Source organism: Megascapheus bottae, chromosome 19, assembly GCF_031878675.1.
Source record: "Megascapheus bottae isolate mThoBot1 chromosome 19, mThoBot2.hap1, whole genome shotgun sequence".
Taxonomy (NCBI): Eukaryota; Metazoa; Chordata; class Mammalia; order Rodentia; family Geomyidae; genus Megascapheus; species Megascapheus bottae.
Genome location: NC_143527.1, coordinates 27,670,194 through 27,689,824, shown reverse-complemented (window position 1 = coordinate 27,689,824; position 19,631 = coordinate 27,670,194). Strand labels below are relative to the sequence as shown.

The 19,631-nt window shown below is 41.8% G+C and overlaps 2 protein-coding genes across 2 annotated transcripts; both read left to right on the top strand.

Moving 5' to 3' along the window:
* The first annotated feature begins 953 nt into the window (after nucleotides 1-953).
* On the top strand, nucleotides 954-18,733 carry Znf397 (zinc finger protein 397). Its single transcript, XM_090353251.1, is given in 6 exon segments — nucleotides 954-1,367; nucleotides 2,627-3,106; nucleotides 3,482-3,623; nucleotides 4,931-5,930; nucleotides 17,381-18,603; nucleotides 18,606-18,733. Coding segments are annotated over 5 exon segments (2,811 nt in total). The 5' UTR covers nucleotides 954-1,367; nucleotides 2,627-2,701; the 3' UTR covers nucleotides 18,647-18,733.
* On the top strand, nucleotides 11,564-12,886 carry LOC150049762 (uncharacterized). The gene is made up of 2 exons (XM_090353609.1): nucleotides 11,564-11,855; nucleotides 12,690-12,886. The coding sequence occupies exons 1-2, from the start codon at nucleotides 11,564-11,566 to the stop codon at nucleotides 12,884-12,886; spliced, it is 489 nt and encodes a 162-aa protein (XP_090209735.1).
* Nucleotides 18,734-19,631: the final 898 nt, after the last annotated feature.

The window sequence follows — 19,631 nt, the reverse complement described above, 5'->3', positions numbered from 1 at the left end:
GCTGGAAATTAGGAAACCAATCCCATTTGCAATAGCCTAAAATAACTTGTGAGTATAAACCTAAGGGAATACAAGAGCTCTACAGTGAAAAATATAAAACATTCACGTATAAAATGAACAGGGCAGTCAAACTTGGAAAGGCCTCTCCTCCCATATTCATAGATCGGCAGAATTAGTATTGTGGAAAACGGGAATTATTCTCTTGCTTTTTAAAATAGCTGCTACTTCATAGTGACTGGGTTATAAAGGACATTCTATACATGAATGAGAATGTCATGGTGAAACCTATTAAATATGGACCAAAAATAATTACCGGGTTATTTATTAATAGCGGGGAATAAACCTACTAACAAATAATAAAGATTATTTCCAAGTGTCTTTAACTTAAACTTAAGCTTAGACACCTTATCCTTTAAAATAACAGCTTTTAAATAATCGAAGACAAATAAATGGAAAAATATTTGTAATAGTGAGTTTATAACCTTAACAAGTAAAAAACCTCATACAAAAAAAAAAGAGAGAAAATACTAACATCTTATTAAAAAAGCAGTGAAAGTTATTTCTATGAAAAACAGTAAGGAGGAAATACCTAAATCTCAAGCTAAGTTAAAATATGAGGTTTCACCTACGAAAACTGCCAAATTTAAAGAGACTTAAAAGCAACTAAGTTGCAGTGGAAAATGGAAAGAAGCTGTCAGAGGCATCCTTCATCTCAGGAGCTAGCAGGGGACCCGCCACGCCCTGAAGGGCGGGTGGTGGTGAGACCCGGCCCAAACCAGGAAGGCGGAGACTAGGACCCAGAGCGTTGATTGGGTGTCATGTAGGGCAAGGGGCGGAAGAAGACTAGCAGACTCGGCGCTGATTGGGTGACTCTGAGCAAGGGGCGGGGAGTACGGAGGCTCCCTAGGCTCACGACAGGAAAGCGGCGCGGGTACACTTCCGGTCTTTGTGGTTTGCCGCTCGGAGTTGGCGGCTTGGCACCTTGACATCTGCTGGGCTTCGCGGTGAGGGAGGCGCGGGCCCGGACGCAGAGGGAGGGGACCGCCGGGTGGGTGCCGGACCCGGCGCGGGGTGGAGGAGCCCCGTCCTGGATCTGCCCATCTGAAGTCGCGGCCCGGTGGGGCGGAGAGTCGGACGTCCGGTCCCTGGCTGGCTGTCCGTGCCCGGGGCCCTCCCCGGGCTCCTGCGCCGTACCCGGGTTAAGCAGGAAGCCTGAGCTCGGAGGTGTTTACCAATGAGTATGCTAACGAGCGTGGTAGTGATCCCTGAAGCGCTCCGCGGTGCTAGAGTCCGTTCTGCCGTTTGTCCTGCCGGTTACGCTGAGGGGGCTCCTTGATCCTGTGGACCAAAATTGTAGGTCATGTCCGGTCAGTATCACAGGATTTAACACAGAGCTATCAAGTGCCATACTGCCCTTTGAAAAACCTGTGCCTCCCAGAACGCTCAAGCTTCTTGAGGACTGAAGTGGACCTTTTTTTTTTTTGTCTGTTTTGGTTCCATAATTTCCTGCCTGTGTTTTAAACACATAATAAGAGTTTTACAATTATTTCTTGCTTTATGCCTGAAGCAGGTTCGTTCTTGAGCAAAAAAAAAAAAAAAAAAAAAAAACATTTTTTCAACCTGATGCACATGCAGGACAGAGCCATTCTGAGTTCCTCTGTTGAGGAAACATTCTGTCACTAAATGTGATCAAATGGCTTGTGTCCCCTATTACTTCGTTTAAATCAACTTATATTTAATTTTTAGAATGTGGGGAGGTATTGGGACTTGAAATCAAGTTTTTCCACTCTTGCTTGGCCTTTTCACTCAAGGTTTCTACCTCTTAAGCTACAACTTGGTTCCAGGCTTTTGATGATTAATTGTTGGCTTCAAATTCTGATCTCCAAATTCTAGCATACTGATAGCTGGGAGTGAGACACCAGTACCCAGCTAATTTAAAAAACAAACAACAACAACAACACATTTTATTACTGTCCTAAAAATCAACAATTGCTATCAATAGAAGATAACTAAAAATAAGAGTTTTAAAGTCAACATTATTGAATTCTAGCTAGATGTCATCATTGCCCCCCTTTAAGCCTGGAACAGAGGCCTCTATTTTAAAGTTTCTCAAGTTTTATATACATATTTAAAGACAAATTGTTCTCCTGGATGGGGTCGAGCTGAAAGATAATTCAAGCCAGATGCTAGTGGCTCATGCCTATAATCCTAGTTTCCCAGGAGGCTGAGATCTTGTTTCAAAGCCAGGCAAGAAAGTTGACTCTTATTTCCACTAAACTCAGACAAAGTTGAAAGCAAAGCTGTGGCTTAAGTGGCAGAACACTAGTCTTGAGCAAAAAGCTCAGACAGCACCCTGAATTCAAGCCCCAGGCTTGGTAACACCCCTCCCCAAAAAGAGAACTAATAATAAAAATGTAATAATATAGGTAATCCATTTTCATAATTTATAACAGTGGTAGAGATTACATCGTGTGAGATAAGATGAATGTTTTTCAGTTTGTCATTCGATTATTATTTAGTAATAGTACCGATGTTGCTTCTTTGGGTGTTATTGAACTGTATTATTAGAAGACTTTTAGAGAATTTTTTTTCTTCCAAAAGTTAACAGAGCTCTTATATTCCGTAGGAAAGAAGAGATTACTCAATTCTACAGCACAGAGGTGGTTATCCTGAGCTTTTTGTTAAGCTGCTTCAGCCCAGAATGGCTGTGGAATCCAGAGCAGTTTCAACTCAGGATCATCAGGAGGAGGGGTTACTCTTGGTGAAAGTGGAAGATGGCTTTTCCTGGAATCATACCCTTAAACAGAATGGAAGCACCCAGTCCTGCCAAGAATTGTTTCGCCAGCAGTTCAGGAAGTTTTGCTACCATGAGACACCGGGGCCACGGGAGGCTCTGGGCAGACTCCAAGAGCTGTGCCATCAGTGGCTAATGCCAGAGTTGCACACCAAGGAGCAGATCCTCGACCTGCTGGTGCTAGAACAGTTCCTGAGCATTCTGCCTGAGGAGCTGCAGATATGGGTACAGCAACATAGTCCAAGAAGCAGTGAGGAAGCTGTGACCCTTCTGGAGGATTTGGAGAGAGAGTTTGATGATCCAGGACAACAGGTGGGAATAGAGAGATAAATGATAGGTTACAGGAAAAGGAATTTATAGCCTAGAGTGAGCATGTAGTATACTAACAGAAGGTTGAATAGCTGCATGTCTGTAATATTCCTGATGTAATTATAGAGATATACCTGAGTAAGTTTTTTGTATGGTTTTTAAAATTTAAATTGTCTTTTATTTTAGGGTGATTATAGAGGAGTTACAGTTACTTTTGTATGTTTTTTGTTTTTGTCCCTACATATGTGAAGGTGGCCAAAGCTAATCGTGTGTGTGTTTTTTTTTTTTAATTTAAGTAATTGTACAAAGGAGTTTCAGTTCAAGATATCAGTTTATGAAGTATGATGCATCTTGATAATCATGTTTTTCTAATTTCAGGTCCCAACTAGTCCACAGGAACCAGCGGTGCCATGGAAGGATTTGACCTATCTCAGAACATCCAAAGAGTTAGCTAACATCCAGTTCCAGCCTCTGAAGACACAGTTGAAATCCTGGAAACCTTGCCATTCCTCTAAAAATGGTGAGGAAACGCCTGTCACTTAGGTTTCTGGTTGTGAGGATGCAGAATTAATAGCATTTGTAAGCTTGCCACATGAGATCATTGCTTTCATTCATCAGAACCAGAGTTGCTCGCTTTAGCAGCTTTGTATTCATCAGACTTCTACTGGATTGCAGCTAGTTGTTCTTGTGACATTTTCCTTCTCACTCATTCACTTATTTAATCATCTCTTCCTTATTTATTGAGTACTAACATGGTCTAATGCTGTGGTGATTACTGGGACTCTATTAAGAAATTTTCAGTTCTAGCTGAATATAATAGATTAAAGCAGGCACTAGTTACTGTGAGGGCACATAGAGCAGCATCCAACCCAATCAGAAAGGCAAAAAAGGAACAGTGTGTGTGTGTGTGTGTGTGTGTGTGTGTGTGTGTGTGTGTGTGTGTGTGCCAGTCCTGGGGCTTGTATTCGAGGCCTGGGCAATGTTCTTGGGTTTTCTCAAGGCTAGCGAACCACCACTTGAGCACCACTTCTGGCTTTTTTTCTGTGTATGTGGTACTGGGAATAGAACCTAGGACTTTGTGCATATTAGTCAAGCATTCTACACTAGGCCACAATCCCAGCCCCAGATAACCCTTTCTGTTGCACTGTGAGAAAGATATGTAGACAAGGGGCATGATTTTTTTTTAAGTGAAAGAAATTTGAGCTTATTTAAATGCTGGAAGCAATAATCTATAAAGAGGTTAAAAATAATAGAAGGTACTTGATCAATTGAAGTCTTAAAGGATGCAAGAATGATGAATTCCAAGGTTAGATGTAAGCTTTAGTTAGCATTTATTTTTGGCCAGTTGAAGAAAAAATAGATACAGTAACATCTTTGTAGGTAAATCTCTCTATTTTCTGTCATGTAAAAAGTGAATACTGAGCCAATCACTATGATGTAGGTCTGTAATTCCAGCTGCTAAGATGGTAGGATCTCTTAAGCCCAGGAGTGCCAAACAAGCCTGGGTAACTTACTGTTTAAAAAAAAAAAATGAGGGCCGGGAGTTTGGCCTAGTGGTAGAGTTCTTGCTTAGCATGCACGAAGACCTGGGTTCAATTCCTTGATACCACATATACATAGAAAAAGCCAGAAATGGTGCTGTGGCTTGAGTGGTAAAATGCTAGCCTTGAAGAAAAAGCCCAAGGACAGTGCTCAGGCCCTGAGTTCAAGACCCAGGACTGGCAAAAAAAAAAAAAGAGAAAGTGAGAGAGAGAGAGAGGGAGGGAAGGAGGGAGGGAGGGAGAGAGACTGGAAAAATAGAAAATGATTTTTCCTTTTTTTGACTAGTTGCCATTTCAGATTGCGAGAACAATGAAACAGCAAATAATATTATTTCAGAAGAAAAGTCACAGGAACTCTGTCAGGAAACTTCATTTGGAGGAGTCGATGGGCAGGAGAGCAATTTAGAGTGGCCACAAGGAAGTGCTACCTGGGGGAAGTTAAGATCCCCTCCTCGTGGAGACAGCTTAAGGCAAGTGATCTTCACACACAAATCTTTAGTAAAGAAAGACTATGATGAGCCTCAAAGATGCTTGATTTTAAGTACAAACTCTGTAACATGTCAGAAGGTTCCTGTAGAAGTAAGACCTTATAGATGTGATATCTGTGGGCATAGCTTCAAGCAGCATTCTTCTCTCACTCAACACCAGAGGATCCATACTGGAGAAAAGCCCTATAAGTGTAACCAGTGTGGGAAGGCCTTTAGTTTGAGGTCATATCTTATTATTCACCAGCGAATTCATAGTGGTGAGAAAGCATATGAATGCAGTGAATGTGGGAAAGCCTTCAATCAGAGCTCAGCTCTCATTAGACATCGGAAAATTCATACTGGTGAAAAAGCTTGTAAATGTAATGAGTGTGGGAAAGCATTCAGTCAAAGTTCATATCTCATTATACATCAAAGAATTCACACTGGTGAGAAGCCCTATGAGTGTAAGGAGTGTGGGAAAACCTTTAGCCAGAGCTCAAAACTTATTAGACATCAGCGAATTCATACAGGAGAGAGACCCTATGAATGTAATGAATGTGGGAAAGCTTTCAGGCAGAGCTCAGAGCTGATTACTCATCAGAGAATACACAGTGGAGAGAAACCCTATGAATGCAATGAATGTGGGAAAGCCTTCAGTCTGAGCTCAAACCTCATCAGGCATCAGAGAATTCACAGTGGAGAGGAACCTTACCAGTGTAACGAATGTGGCAAAACCTTCAAAAGGAGCTCAGCCCTTGTACAGCATCAGAGAATCCATTCTGGAGATGAAGCTTATATATGTAACGAATGTGGGAAGACGTTCAGGCACAGATCAGTTCTCCTGCGCCATCAGAGAGTCCATACTGTAAATAATTTGTGAATAGGATGTTTAAATACTTCAGATTTTTCTATCAGAGCCGATGACTTTGGAGCAAGAGCTCAAGGTTGTAAACTACAACTTTGTCTTGAGTCCTTCTAACTTTGTGTATCACTTCTTCATGCTACTGCAAATCATCCCTTGAATACTTTCCTTGTGACTTACCAAGATAACATGGGAGACCCTACTCCCAGCTTTCCTCTTCATTGTTGGAATACTCAGGAATTAGAAAAAAATAATGGGGGGAGGGGGAATGGAACATCAAAACTTCATTTCTTTGAGAATGTTATGAAAGGGCATGAGGCTCCAGACTCTGTCACTGCATCTAGTGTGCCTGGTTTGAGAGATAGTGTGGACAGCAGGAAGGACATTTTTTTTTAGCAATTCAAAAACAGTGATGGAAAACAAAAATATGGAGAAATGGTTTCATCAAGTTTGATGAGCTCTGGGAAAACTGGAAATTAGGTACGAGAAGAAACAATGATTTTTTTTGGGGGGAGGGGGCACTTCTGGATTTTGAACTAAGCGCCTGGATGCTGTCCCTGAGCTCTTTTGCTTAAAGCTAGCCCTCTACCAGTTGAACCACGGCTTTACTGTCAGCATTTTAGTGGTTAATTGGAGATTAAGAGTCTCCCAGACTTCCCTGCCCGGGCTGGCTTTGAACCATCATCCTCAGATTTCTCAGCTAGGATAATAGGCATGAGCCACTCATGCCTAGTTTCAATGATTCTTTTTACTAATACCTGTTTTGCATCAAAGACTAGGGATACAGTGAGAAACAAGATCTGATTCTACACTCAAGTAATGACTGCTGTGGTCAGTTGCTTTGTTACTTAGGGTATTCCTTAAACACATTGCCTGTTTCCTTACCCAAGAAGTTAGATAAAATTTCTGAGAGGGGATAGGCCAAAAGAGTGTTCCCACTGGAGGAATAACATAAGACCTAGAAAGAAAGTTCTGACCTTTACTGTTGTTTATGGAAGGAGGGTTGTGTCTATAACAAACATGGATCTATCTCCCTGAGACAGCCAATGTAGAGGCAGGATATAGCTGGGCAACGGTGATTCACACCTGTAATCCTACCTACTCAGGAAGCTAAGATCTGAGGAGTGAGGTGAGAAGCCAGACTGGGTAAGAAAGTACATGAGACTCTTATTTCCATTAACCACCAGGCATTGTAGTTCAATGTGGTAGAGCACTAGCCTTGAGCAACAAAGCTCAAGGACAGTGCCCAGGCCCTGAGTTCAAACCCCACAACCAACAACAACAAAAAATGGCAGACAATCCAGTATGTGCTGAGAATATGAAAGAGGGAAAGTTAGTGTTATTTGGAAAATATGGCAAAAGATTACAAAATACATGGTTAGAGCTACTTACTTCCCTCCTCTTCTACAGGAAAATACTCAAACTGCAATGAGTAAGGTATTAATGTAGGAATTGTTAGGTTGCAAAAGGAAAATACTCTATCGAGAGGTCTTAGATCAGTAACAAGAACATGCTGAGCATTTTGTATATATGCATTAGATATTTCACTACAGTCCATATTTTCTGGATAAGGAAATAAGAATAATGGTCATAGCTTTTACGAGTTCAGAGTTTGAATTCATAACATTTTATATTGTCTCCCTATTAAAAGTTCCCAATAGAAAAACTTGTATTTCTACTTGGAGAATATTTTCAACCCTCAATATTGAAAAGAGTATGAAAGAAAGTCAAGCTGATAATCACAAAAGAGTAAGTGCCAATGGACAATATGTAATATATATGTTCAACCTCACAAGCAAGAGTTGAGATGGTTTGTGATTTCTTACAAAACTGGTAATCAGGGAAATTGGCACTGTCTTACTGCTGGTGAAATGTGGGTAAGTAAAATCTCTGGCAATCACTACCAGAAGCCTTAAGCTTTGACTTTGACATTCTACTTTGAAGTATACTTTGAATACCATCATGAAAGTACAGTTAAAACAAGCTGTTAAAACATATTGATCAATGTTAAATGAAGCATCCATAATGTATTACTAAATAAATAAAAATATTACAAGACAAGATATATTATATCATTCTAATTAAGTATATATTTATGTATGAAAATAATGGAAAATACAATCTCAAAGTGGTACACTGTTTAAGGTTATAGATAATGTATTTTTGTGTATTTTCCAAACACTTCTATGGATCTAACCATTTTGACCAGGACCCACAGATATCAATCTCTTGAGTTGCTAGAATTACAGGTGTGAGTTTAAGATTAGAGAAATGGGTAGGGATGTAGCTCAGTAGTATATTAGCATGTGAGAGGCTCTTGTTTAATTTTATGCACCAAAAAATAAAGCTCATAATAGTTCAGGAAATAAAAATACTTGCTTTCCTGAACGTCTTTGTCCTTTTCAAGTCTGTATAACAAACTTAACTCAGCCTCAGTTTCATCATTGATAAGATGACAGTGGCAGACTTACCCTTCTCATGCAGTATAAAGAAAGTCCTCTACAATTGGTGCTATGGCTCAGTGGTAGAGTACTAGTAGCCTTGAGTAAAAAGAGCTCAGAGAAAGAAAATCCTCTACAAATTCTAAGATGCATCATGTATATAAAATGCTTTGTTAAATGGCAACTACTTTGTATAACTACTTAGATTATAAATTTTTTAAAAAGAAAACAATTACAAATTCTAAATCCCTGTGCTTAGTAAGTTTATTTGCCTGAAGATTTATGGTTGAGAAAAGTCATAGTCTTGAAGTGGTAAAAACCATGATCTTGAGTTGCTTTTCCATAAATTTAGCCAAAGCAAGGCCCCTCACAGCGCATGTTAAAGGCTCTCTCACAGTCATTTCAAAATTCTGCAATTATGAAATGAAAGGAGCATCAGTATAAGCTGGATATCCAAAGAATTTTTTCTCTTTCTTCAAGAAAGGATTAAAAAGCATATGTCAGCCAAGTGCCAATGGCTCAGACCTGTAATTGTAGCTACTCAGGAGGCTGAGATCTCAGGATCATGGTTTGAAGCCAGGGCAAGAAAGTCTGTGAGACTTATTGCCAATTAACCACCAGAAAACCAGAAGTGGAGCTGTGACTCAAACTGATAGAGTGTATCTTTGAGAGAAAAAGCTCAAGAGATGGTGCTCAGGCCCTGAGTTCAAGCTCCATGATCCCCTGCCTCCCCAACACACACAAGCATTATGACCATATAAAAATCTTGTACCAGAATGTTCATAAGAGCTTTATTTACAAAAGTAAAAAGCAAAATAAAATAACCCAGATTAGTGTTATATGAAACAAAAGGAGAGGAGGTTAGTACTCAAGCCTTGATGGTGGTGGAAAAGACTCTGGGCCTGACCACATGCTAGGATTAAGGCAATGCCAACTTCCTTTGCTATATACAAGTGTGAAAATGGAACAGTGAAGCTTGTGAGATTGGTCTGGAAAGGAGAGGGAAAATGAGGGAGAGTGATGGAGGGAAGGAGGGAGGCTGATCAGGTTACATTTTTTTTTTTTTTTTTTTTGCCAGTCCTGGGCTTGAGCTCAGGGCCTGAGCACTGTCCTTGGACTTTCTCAAGGCTAGAGCTCTACCACTTGAGCCTCAGCACCACTTCTGGCTTTTTTCTATGTATGTGGTACCGAGGAATCGAACCCGGGTCTTCATGCATGCTAGGCAAGCACTTTAACCACTAGGCCAAACTCCCGGCCCCTCAGGTTACATTTTATGAATGAATGTAGGGACATGTCAAAATGAAACTTCCTTGTGCAACTAATTGATGCAAACAACAACAACAAAAATAAATGAGGGCTGGAAATGTGGTTTAGTGTCAGAGTACTTGCCTAGCATGCATGAAGCCCTGGGTTCAATTCCTTAGTACCACATAAGCAGAAAAGGCCAGAAGTGGTGCTGTAGCTCAAGTGGTAGAGTGCTAAGGTTAAGCAAAAAAAGCTTAGGGTCAGTGACCAGGCTCTGAGTTCAAGCCCCAGGACTGGCCAAAAAAAAAAAAAAGTGAAACAAAAATAACCCAAATACCCATCAACTGGTGAATGAATAAACACACTGTCATCAGTACACACAGCAGGTTACTGTTCAGCAACCAAAAGGAGTGACCTACTGATGTAGCAATACTGATAGATCTCAGTATTTCCCAATGAAAGGAGACTGGCCAAATACGTCTGTTTAATTCCCCCTAAATAAATCTCCAATAAATACAAGTGACCTGTCCTAAGTGAAAGCAGATCAATAGCCTTGGGAGGGATGGTGTGAGGAAACAGAGTTGATGTGTTCACCGTTTTGTGGTGATGGTTTCACACCTGTGTGAGAATGTCAAATTATAACTTTTAGACATCTGCTGTTTGTCAGGTGTACCTCAAACTCCCCGCTTGGAGAGACTGAACCTAAACCAGTTCCCCCCTCGTTTCCCCTTATAAGTGGGTGTCTCAGAGTCTTATTCACACTCCCCTACGGTGTTGTATATTGGACGATGAGCTGGGATCAGAAGCCCTCTTTTCTTCTACCTCAACCATCACTTGAACCATGCATCATTTTCTCAAACCTGGATCTTTCTTTTTTTTTTTTTAATTTTTTTTATTGTAATTAGTAAAAGGGTTACATGATATTTGCCAGATAGAAGGTGCATTAACTCACATACATTGATACCCTTTCACATGTCTTGGTACCCATTTCCCTCCCCCCCCACATCCCCCTCCCGTCTTGGTTTTCCCCCCTTCCCTATCAAATTTCAAATATCCAAATACAAATAAATTCAATATATCAGATAACAAAGTGAGATACTATACCAATATGAGATAACCAAGGGATAGCAAAGGAGATGAGAGACAACATAGTACATTAAGGACAATTATTCATTATATGGCTTTTGTTTCAATATCCTGGAGGTCCTTTCAATTAGCTTCACATTATATGGCCTTATGTATCAAGATTTTGCTCTATTGCAGATCTCTGCTAGTAGAGCCCAAGGTTTCTACTGATTATGACGAATGAGGGAAACCATTGAGCCTAATTTCCTTTGAGTCTGGCGTACTTCACTTAATATGACTTTTTCTAAGTCATGGGGCGATGTCATTCTTTCTGACAGCAGCATAGAATTCCATTGTGTACAAATACCACAACTTGTTGATCCACTCATCAACTGAGGGACATCTGGGTTGGTTCCATATCTTTGCTATGGTGAATAGTGCTGCAATGAACATTGTTGTGCTAGTTCAAACCTGGATCTTTCTAGAAAGAGTTTTCTTGCAATATATATTAATCGCAAGTTTCTCCTGCTTCTCAGTGATTACTCCTTTCCAGGGCAGGGCATCTCAAAGTGCAGTTCCCCATCTTGGGCCCCAGGCCTGAGTTCGATCCCCAATGGGGAGTCAGGGAAGGGTCCCCTTTTGGGATCTCCTGGCTGCGTTCGGCCAGGACTTTGATTCTGAGGTTTAAAAGGGGGAGCGGGAAGAAAGAATTGAAGCTCGGCTGAGAATCACCACGTGATGCCAGAGAGGGAGAGAAAGAGAAGGGCTGCAACCTGGGGCCTTCGGGCCCCTCCCAGAGGCTCTAGGGTTAACTTTCCCGGCCCCGCCCCTCCCCGCGCATGCGCAGCGACCACCCCAGGCCGCGCGCCCAGGCCCGGGCAAGCCGGCGCCGCGGAGGCCCGCGTGCACGTCGGGCGGCAGTGTTGTCCTGCCCCATGGGGACAGGCTCAGGCCACGGGGAGACCGGCGGCTGGCGGCCCTTGGCGTCGTGTACTGATGGCACCCGGTCCCCGCTGCCCAGGCCTTGGGATCTTTCCACTGAGCGGACGCGAGACGTGTTTGAGGTGCTCGTGGGACCACGAGAGGCGGCGGAGTCCGCCCAGTCCGGCTGCGGGGCTGTGAGTGCGGCTGGTGAGTGCGCGGAAGGCCGGCGCGGGGCCGGCGAGCCGGCGGAGCATCCCTAACCGCGGGCGGGGGAGAGTGACCGCCCGAGAGGCCGCGCCCGCCCTCCCGCCGCGGCTCCCCGGAGCCCCCCCAGGTGGCTTTGTAATAAGGTGAGAATTTACAGGCTGTGCAGAAGCGCGGAGTCTGCACGGCAGACTCGCTTCTCAAAGACCAGCAGCCAGGAAATACACTCAGTGCAGACAGGACAGAAACAGCGAGTACAATATCGACAAGCCAATTCAGCTCTGATGGGGAGAGCTCTCTGATGGAGAGCTGAATGGGGACGCCATGGTGATGAGAGACCAGACACAGGACCCGAGCGTGGGGACACGTGGCAATGGCGTTCTGGTGCCTAAGCTTAAATAGACTCGGGCAGGGGACAGGGTCACAGGAAGCTCCCAGTCCCTGGACTGACAGGCCTAGTAACCTACCAACCAAGTGCCCTGCCCACCCCTGTCCCCAGGGGTGCAGGCACCACCCATCACCTGGAGGAGGGAGGCTTTACCTTCCCCCCACCAGGCCTCTTTTCACCACTAGGCTTTCCAGCACTGAGTAGAGAATTTCCTCCCCCAGCCAGAGGTACCAGGATGGCCTAGAAGTACCTAGACAGGTGCTGGTATGACTGTGACTCAGTTTCCTTACTTAGGCTCAGCCACCTTCTTTCAGCTTGACCAGCTCTTCACTAGGAATGGGCAGTGAGGGTGACTCGTGGATGAGGAACAGGAAGTTGAGTAACTTCTAGAGCAGAGCCGTTGGAAATGCACAATCCCGGTTGTGTGCTTTCCTTCCCTTCATATACAGATGGAGCCAGTCTCTGGTCTGCACCGGCGTTCCCGTCTGAGCCCAGAGGTGGCCAGTTCTCTCCAGGCCCCAGGCCCTCAGATGCACATGAGAATATTACAGAGGCAGTGGTAACTCTCCAGTGGCACCCTGCTGTGTTCAGTTGCAGCCCATGGAGATCCAGTTCGACTATGAGTCTCCAGAGCACCACCTTCTGACAGGTGAGGAGCAGTGTGTTGTGTCCTACTTTCAGGGTCTGAGGGGGAGAATGTCTTCCTTGTTGTCCCTTCAGATGATAAGTTTTTCTTCATAGGCTATGCACTTGCTTTGCTAGGTAATAGCATTCGTGCAGCACTTCAAACATAGTTGTATGTCTTTATTTTGCATTCTAGCAACCAAAATTTTATTCAGTTCCTTTCTCTCCCTCTCCATCTATCTTTGGTGATACCGGGGCTTGACTTCAAGCTCTCACACTTGCTAGCTGACACTTCCAGTCCTGGGTGCTGTGTCTGAGCTCTTCAGCTCAAGGCTAATGCTCTACCACTTGAGCCACAGCACCACTTCCAATTTTCTAGGGGTGTGGGGGGAGGAGTTAATAGGAGATAAGAGTCTCACAGACTTTCATGTCCAGGCTGGCTTTGAATTGTGATCCTCAGATCTCAGCCTCCTGAGTAGCTAAGATTACAGGCATGAGCCACCAGCACCAGACACATTTTTTTTTTTGTATTTTATTGTCAGGGTAACATATAGAGAGGGGTTGCAGTTAAATTCATAAGGTAGTGGGAGGCACATTTATTTTTTATCTATTCCTGCAGTCTGTCCTATTAATGGTTATTTCTATCCTTGTGGACATTGACTTTAACTTCTCTAATTTTGTTCTTTTTCATAAATACTTAAAACTTTATCATGACTTAACATTTTAAATATAGTTTCTATTATTAAAATGGTGATGTATAGAGAGTTTACAGTTACATGAGTCAGGTAAAGAGTACATTTCTTTTTAGACAATGTTACCTCTTCCCTCATCCATGACTTTAAATTTTAGAATGAATCTGTCAGTTTCTACCAAAACAACAACAAAAAAAGCCTGAAGGACTTGGATTGATGCTGCCCTCAACCAGTAGATCGATTTGTAAATTATTACCACCTTAATAATATTAAATCTTGGCCAGACTTTGGTGGCTCATGCACTCAGGAAGCTGAGATCTGAGCATGGGCCTTCAGTCTGTGGGGGCAGGAAAGTCTGTGAGCCTCTTATCTCCAGTTAACCACAAGAAAACCAGAAGTGGCTCTGTGGCTCAAAGTGATAAGAGTAGTAGCCTTCAGCAAAAGAGCTCAGGCTACTGGATCCCAGGCTACAAGTTCAAGCCCCATGATCAACAAAAACAAAAAATAAGCAAATAAAAAATCTTGCTAGTCACAAACAGTAATAAATTTTCCAATTTATTATGTCTATTTCAGCTTTTTTTTTTTTTTTTTTTTTTTTTTTTTTTTTGCCAGTCCTGGGCTTGAGCTCAGGGCCTGAGCACTGTCCTTGGACTTTCTCAAGGCTAGAGTTCTACCACTTGAGCCTCAGCACCACTTCCAGCTTTTTTCTATGTTTGTGGGACCGAGGAATCGAACCTGGGTCTTCATGCATGCTAGGCAAGCAAGCACTCTACCACTAGGCCAAACTCCCAGCCCAAGTAAGAATGTGCTCTAACTGTGTTTTTTTGGCATTTTTTTTTTCTTTTTTGGTTCCGGGGATCAAACCCAGGCCACTGAGCTACATCCCAGCCCTCTTTCAGTTTCTTTTGGCATTTTACAGATATCACATATATTTGTATTGAGTTTGGAACATATCTGGGTACAATTTGCATTTATTTTAATATTTTGACCTCATTGTATTTATATAGAAATACAGTTAGCTTTTGTATATTGCTCTGATAAACTTATTTGCCAAGTCCCAGCAGCTTTTATAGGATAGATTCTGGATTTTCTGTGTATGTGATTGGTAGTCTATTACTAAAGACAACTGAGTTTTGTTTCTCCTATTTGTATATCATAATTTCTTTCCATGTTTTATTTCATTGGCTATCAGTGTTGAATGGAAGCGGTACAGTGTTAAACAGAAGGGATGAGAATAACCACTTGTGCCTTGTTCCCTAAAAAAAAAAAAAAGTAATATTTAGCCTCAAACTATTTTTCCTGTAGATTTTTCTCTGCTTTTTATTGAAGTAGTCAGTTTATATATAACAGTATGTTCGGATGATTCTGTACCAGCTTCTTTATTTTGGTTTTAAAACCATCTTTTAGGCTTTTTCTTCCCCCTCCTTTTGTATCTGATTGTACATTATCAGGTTTGAGGGTTTTTTGGTTGCTTTGTTTTTGTTTTCATTTTTCTCTATTATATTTTAGTGGTATCTTACCATAGTCTTTCTCAAATATAGTTTTGTGAGTGAAATAAATACCAATGCTCTGGGTGTCTATTATAAATTATGTGTTAATCTCTTATTCATCTGTTGTGTTATTAACTGTGTACTGTTTGTGAGAAAATAATTTCTTATTTTATCTTTTGGTGCACAGTTTGAACCTTTTATGTGCATAGATCCACAAAATGTATTACTGCTTATTTTAATTTTCTACTTCTAGTGATACTGGTAAGGTTCAGTTCGACTTGCCATACAACTGACAATACTTAGCAAATGAAAGTCAGTGGGAAGGAAATCTCATTTAATTACAATAAACTGAGGGGGGAAATGGCTGGACTCTTTTCCTGGTGTCCATTTCAAAGAATCCAAGTCTGCAAACAGGGCATTTATGAGAAGGAAAAAGCAGGGAGTGAGCTCATGGATGGGAAAGCTATGTACTGAGTTGTGCCTCCTGGAAGTGAGTGTGTTCTTTCTCTCATCTGTGATGCTGTGATGTTTTTTTTTTTGGTGGGTCATGGGGCTTGAACTCAGCCTGGGCACTGTCCCTGAGCTCTTCAGCTCAAGGCTATCTCCCTACCCTTGAGCCAAGCCCCACTTGCCTTTTCTAGAGGTTAATTAGCTATAAGAGTCTCAGGTCCTTTTGCGCCTGGGCTGGCTTTGAACCTTGATCCTCAGACCTTGGTCTCCTGAGTAGCTAGGATTACAAGCGTGAGCCACAACGGCTTCCTGAGTCATTCTTTAGATAAATAAATACTTTATTTTCTTGCAAAGCTTAACTTTGTTTTTAATTACAAAGCAGGATCCTTGGCCCACACTTGGATGCTGCAGAAACCCACCCCCAGGTTCTGGTTCTGAAAAACTAAGATTACAGATAAAGTCCAGGACATATATGTTTTTTCTTTGTTCTTATTTCCTGGGATAATTTGTCTGAAGTAGAGATAAATGACTATAGTGGTGGACATCTCAGTCACTCAAAGGTGGAGAGGCGTCTGTTATAAGTTAATTTTCCATTTGTGACAGTTCTAGTGATAATGATGGGATGCTGGCACTGACCTGACTTTCTGTGTGTGTGATCACATCACAGAGAATACAGAAATGACAGAAGTTAGTGGGGAATTGGAGGTGAACATGTTGATTAAATTTCTTGGGCAGTGAAACAATAAATGTTTTTCTGCCTGTGGTTTATTACTTGATGATATTTGATGATAGGCCAAACTTAGGCAGTTCCAAAGACAGCTATCCAAACAGTGCCCTGATTGACATGAGCTCTCACCAATTTAATGGCCAGCTTCAAGTTCATTTGTTTGCTAACAGCTAGTATGTAAGACTCATCCTGGGTGGACAGAAATCTCCACCAACAAAGAAACAGTTACTGAGCAGATTACCAGAAATAGAAACTAGGTAACTTACTAGAACTTTGGCTGATGTGCTTGATAGAAAATACCTAATTTTTAAAGGAAAATAAGAGGTTAGCCATCTTGTCATTTGGCCTTTCCTATAGCGTGTCATTTGGCAAATCTGTTTGGCAGTGGTAGTAAGCTAAAACCACTGGTCAGTGCTCAATAAATCCCAATCAACTACTCACCTTTCTCCTAGACGTGGCCCACTGCTTACCTTATATATGTTAATAAATTGTGTTAGCTCTGATTTAGTCACACTTTCATAAACACAGTAAGTAAACAGATTTCAGTATTACCAGTTCTTCTGTGACAATCATATAAAATATATCTTTTAAGTGACTTATATACATAATTAATGTGACCTATTGTTGATTCTTCTTCATTTTCTTCTCAAATGGTCATTTTCAGTGTTTTGGAGCACTCCTATATGGGTATGATATTTGTAGGTAAATACTGGTGTTTCACCTGAAATAGATGAACATGCAGAGTATGTATTCTATTTGAATTTTTTCCTTGTTCCAGATGATGAGACCACAATCAAGATTGGAGAACCAACTTCAGAGGATGAAATCATAGCAGAAATTGAACCATTGACTGAAGGGTCTGGCCACAGCAGGACAGATCTTCTCCAGGATGATGAAAGCAGAGAATTCTGTGAACTGGGAGATAAACTGGATGAAGAGGATGAGAACTTCTTAAACAGAAGACAGCTTACTTGTGATGGATATGACGAAAGCTTTTCTTACAATACAGGCCTTCTTAGGCACCAAAGGACCCATTGGGAGAAACCCTATGAGTGTGATAAATGTGGAAAAGCCTTTCGTATGCGCTCTGCTCTGGTTCTGCATCAGAGAATTCATACTGGGGAGAAACCATATCCTTGTAATTGGTGTGTCAAAAGTTTCAGTCGGAGTTCAGACCTTATTAAACATCAGAGAGTCCACACTGGTGAAAAACCTTATAAATGTGATGAGTGTGGGAAAGCTTTCAGTCAGAGCTCAGATCTCATCATCCATCAGAGAATCCATACAGGAGAAAAACCCTATCAGTGCAGTCATTGTGGTAAAAGTTTTAGCCAGCGCTCTGATCTGGTTAAACACCAGCGAATCCACACTGGAGAGAAGCCTTATACATGCAACCAGTGTAACAAATGTTTCAGTCAGAGTTCTGATGTTATAAAACATCAGAGAATCCACACAGGGGAGAAGCCATATAAGTGTAATGTGTGTGGGAAAGCCTTCAGTCAGAGCTCAGATCTTATTCTACACCAGAGAATCCATACAGGGGAGAAGCCATATCCATGTAATCAGTGTAGCAAAAGCTTTAGTCAGAACTCAGACCTTATTAAACATCGAAGGATTCACACTGGAGAAAAGCCCTACAAGTGTAATGAATGTGGGAAGGCTTTTAACCAGAGCTCAGTCCTTATTCTTCATCAAAGAATTCACACTGGAGAGAAACCTTATCCATGTAACCAATGTAGTAAATCCTTCAGCAGGCTTTCAGATCTTATGAACCATCAGCGAATTCACACTGGTGAGAAGCCTTTCCCATGTAATCAGTGCAGTAAAATGTTTAGTCGCAGGTCAGACCTTGTGAAGCATCACAGAATTCACACAGGTGAAAAGCCTTATGAATGTGATGAATGTGGAAAGACCTTCAGTCAGAGCTCCAACCTTATTCTACACCAGAGAATCCACACTGGAGAGAAACCCTATCCCTGTCCTGATTGCACTAAAAGTTTTAGTCGTCGCTCAGATCTTGTAAAGCATCGAAGAATCCACACTGGTGAGAAACCTTATGTGTGTAATGTGTGCCAGAAAAGTTTTAGTCAAAGCTCAGACCTCACTAAACATCACAGAATACACTCTGGTGAGAAGCCCTACCGTTGCACCAACTGTGAGAAAGCCTTTAGTCAGAGCTCTGACCTCATCCTTCACCAGAGGATTCACACTGGAGAAAAGCCGTACCCGTGCACGTGGTGCAACAGGAGTTTCAGTCAGAACTCGGACCTTATCAAACACCAGAGAGTCCACACTGGAGAAAAGCCGTACACATGTAACCAGTGTGGGAAGGCTTTCAGTCAGTGCTCAACACTTATCCTACATCAGAGAACCCATACAGGGGAGAAACCGTATTCATGTGCTCAGTGTGGCAAAAACTTTAGCCGGCGCTCAGATCTCGTTAGCCACCAAAGAATCCACTCTGGTGAAACACCATGTAAACATAATGGACATGGGAAAACCGTCAACCTGGACACAGAACTGAATGGACAGCAGAATAGCCACACTGAGGAGAAACTCTTCCACTGTGTTCAGTGTGAAAGAAGTTTTAGCCAACTCTCTGATCTTCTCGATCATGAAACTCTCCATGCTGGGGAAGACAGTCTAACTGAGATGGGTATGGAAAAACCTTTAGTGTGTATGCCAGCTTTATTCAGTACCAAAACAAAAATTTTATGAATGCTATTAAAAAGCATGAAGTAAGGTCTTACACGATGTTCAACTCATGCTACATTTAGAAAAATAGGAAGAAAAAAAAGTAATTTGATTTTTGTTATACAATGTATCATCTTTGAGAGTACTGAAAAGAAAAATTGTAAGAACGCTGGGAGTTGTGGGGAAAATATTGTGAATAAATCTTTTCATGAAAGTAAGCAGCAGTAAAAAGAAATTCTTGTCTTTGTTATATAAGAGAAACTAGATTTTTATTCAAGTACACATAGCACACAAGAGGGAAGCTGTGTAACAGGAATGTACAGTAACAATAAAGAATTTATCAGATTAAAAAAAAGTCAGTGTGGAAAAGAGCGCCACAAGATTTAGCAGGAAATATGTCCATTTTAGAATCCCAAACCTTTAGTGAAATTCCCAATTGCATAATGAAAATTATTTCAGAAAATGTGACTAAGGAACAGTGGCTCTCACCTGTGATCCCAACTGCTCAGAAGGATCAGGAAAGTCAGTTTGAGACTAGCATAGGCTTAAAAAGGTTCAGACCCTATTTCAATCATGTCAGAAGCCATGGGTAGGATAATTGCAAAAGGAATTCGGATATGACTTAAGTGGTTCAGCATAAGACCTTGAGTTCAAGCCCCAGTACTCATGGGTAAACAGTATAATCTGATGAATGAGGACTAGAATCCACAACAG

Coding starts and splice junctions, on each gene's coding strand:
- LOC150049762 (XM_090353609.1), top strand. CDS start 11,564: ATGCGCAGCGACCACCCCAGGCCGCGCGCCCAGGCCCGGGCAAGCCGG. Junction 11,856..12,689: donor CGGGGCTGTGAGTGCGGCTG/GTGAGTGCGCGG, acceptor CTTCATATACAG/ATGGAGCCAGTCTCTGGTCT.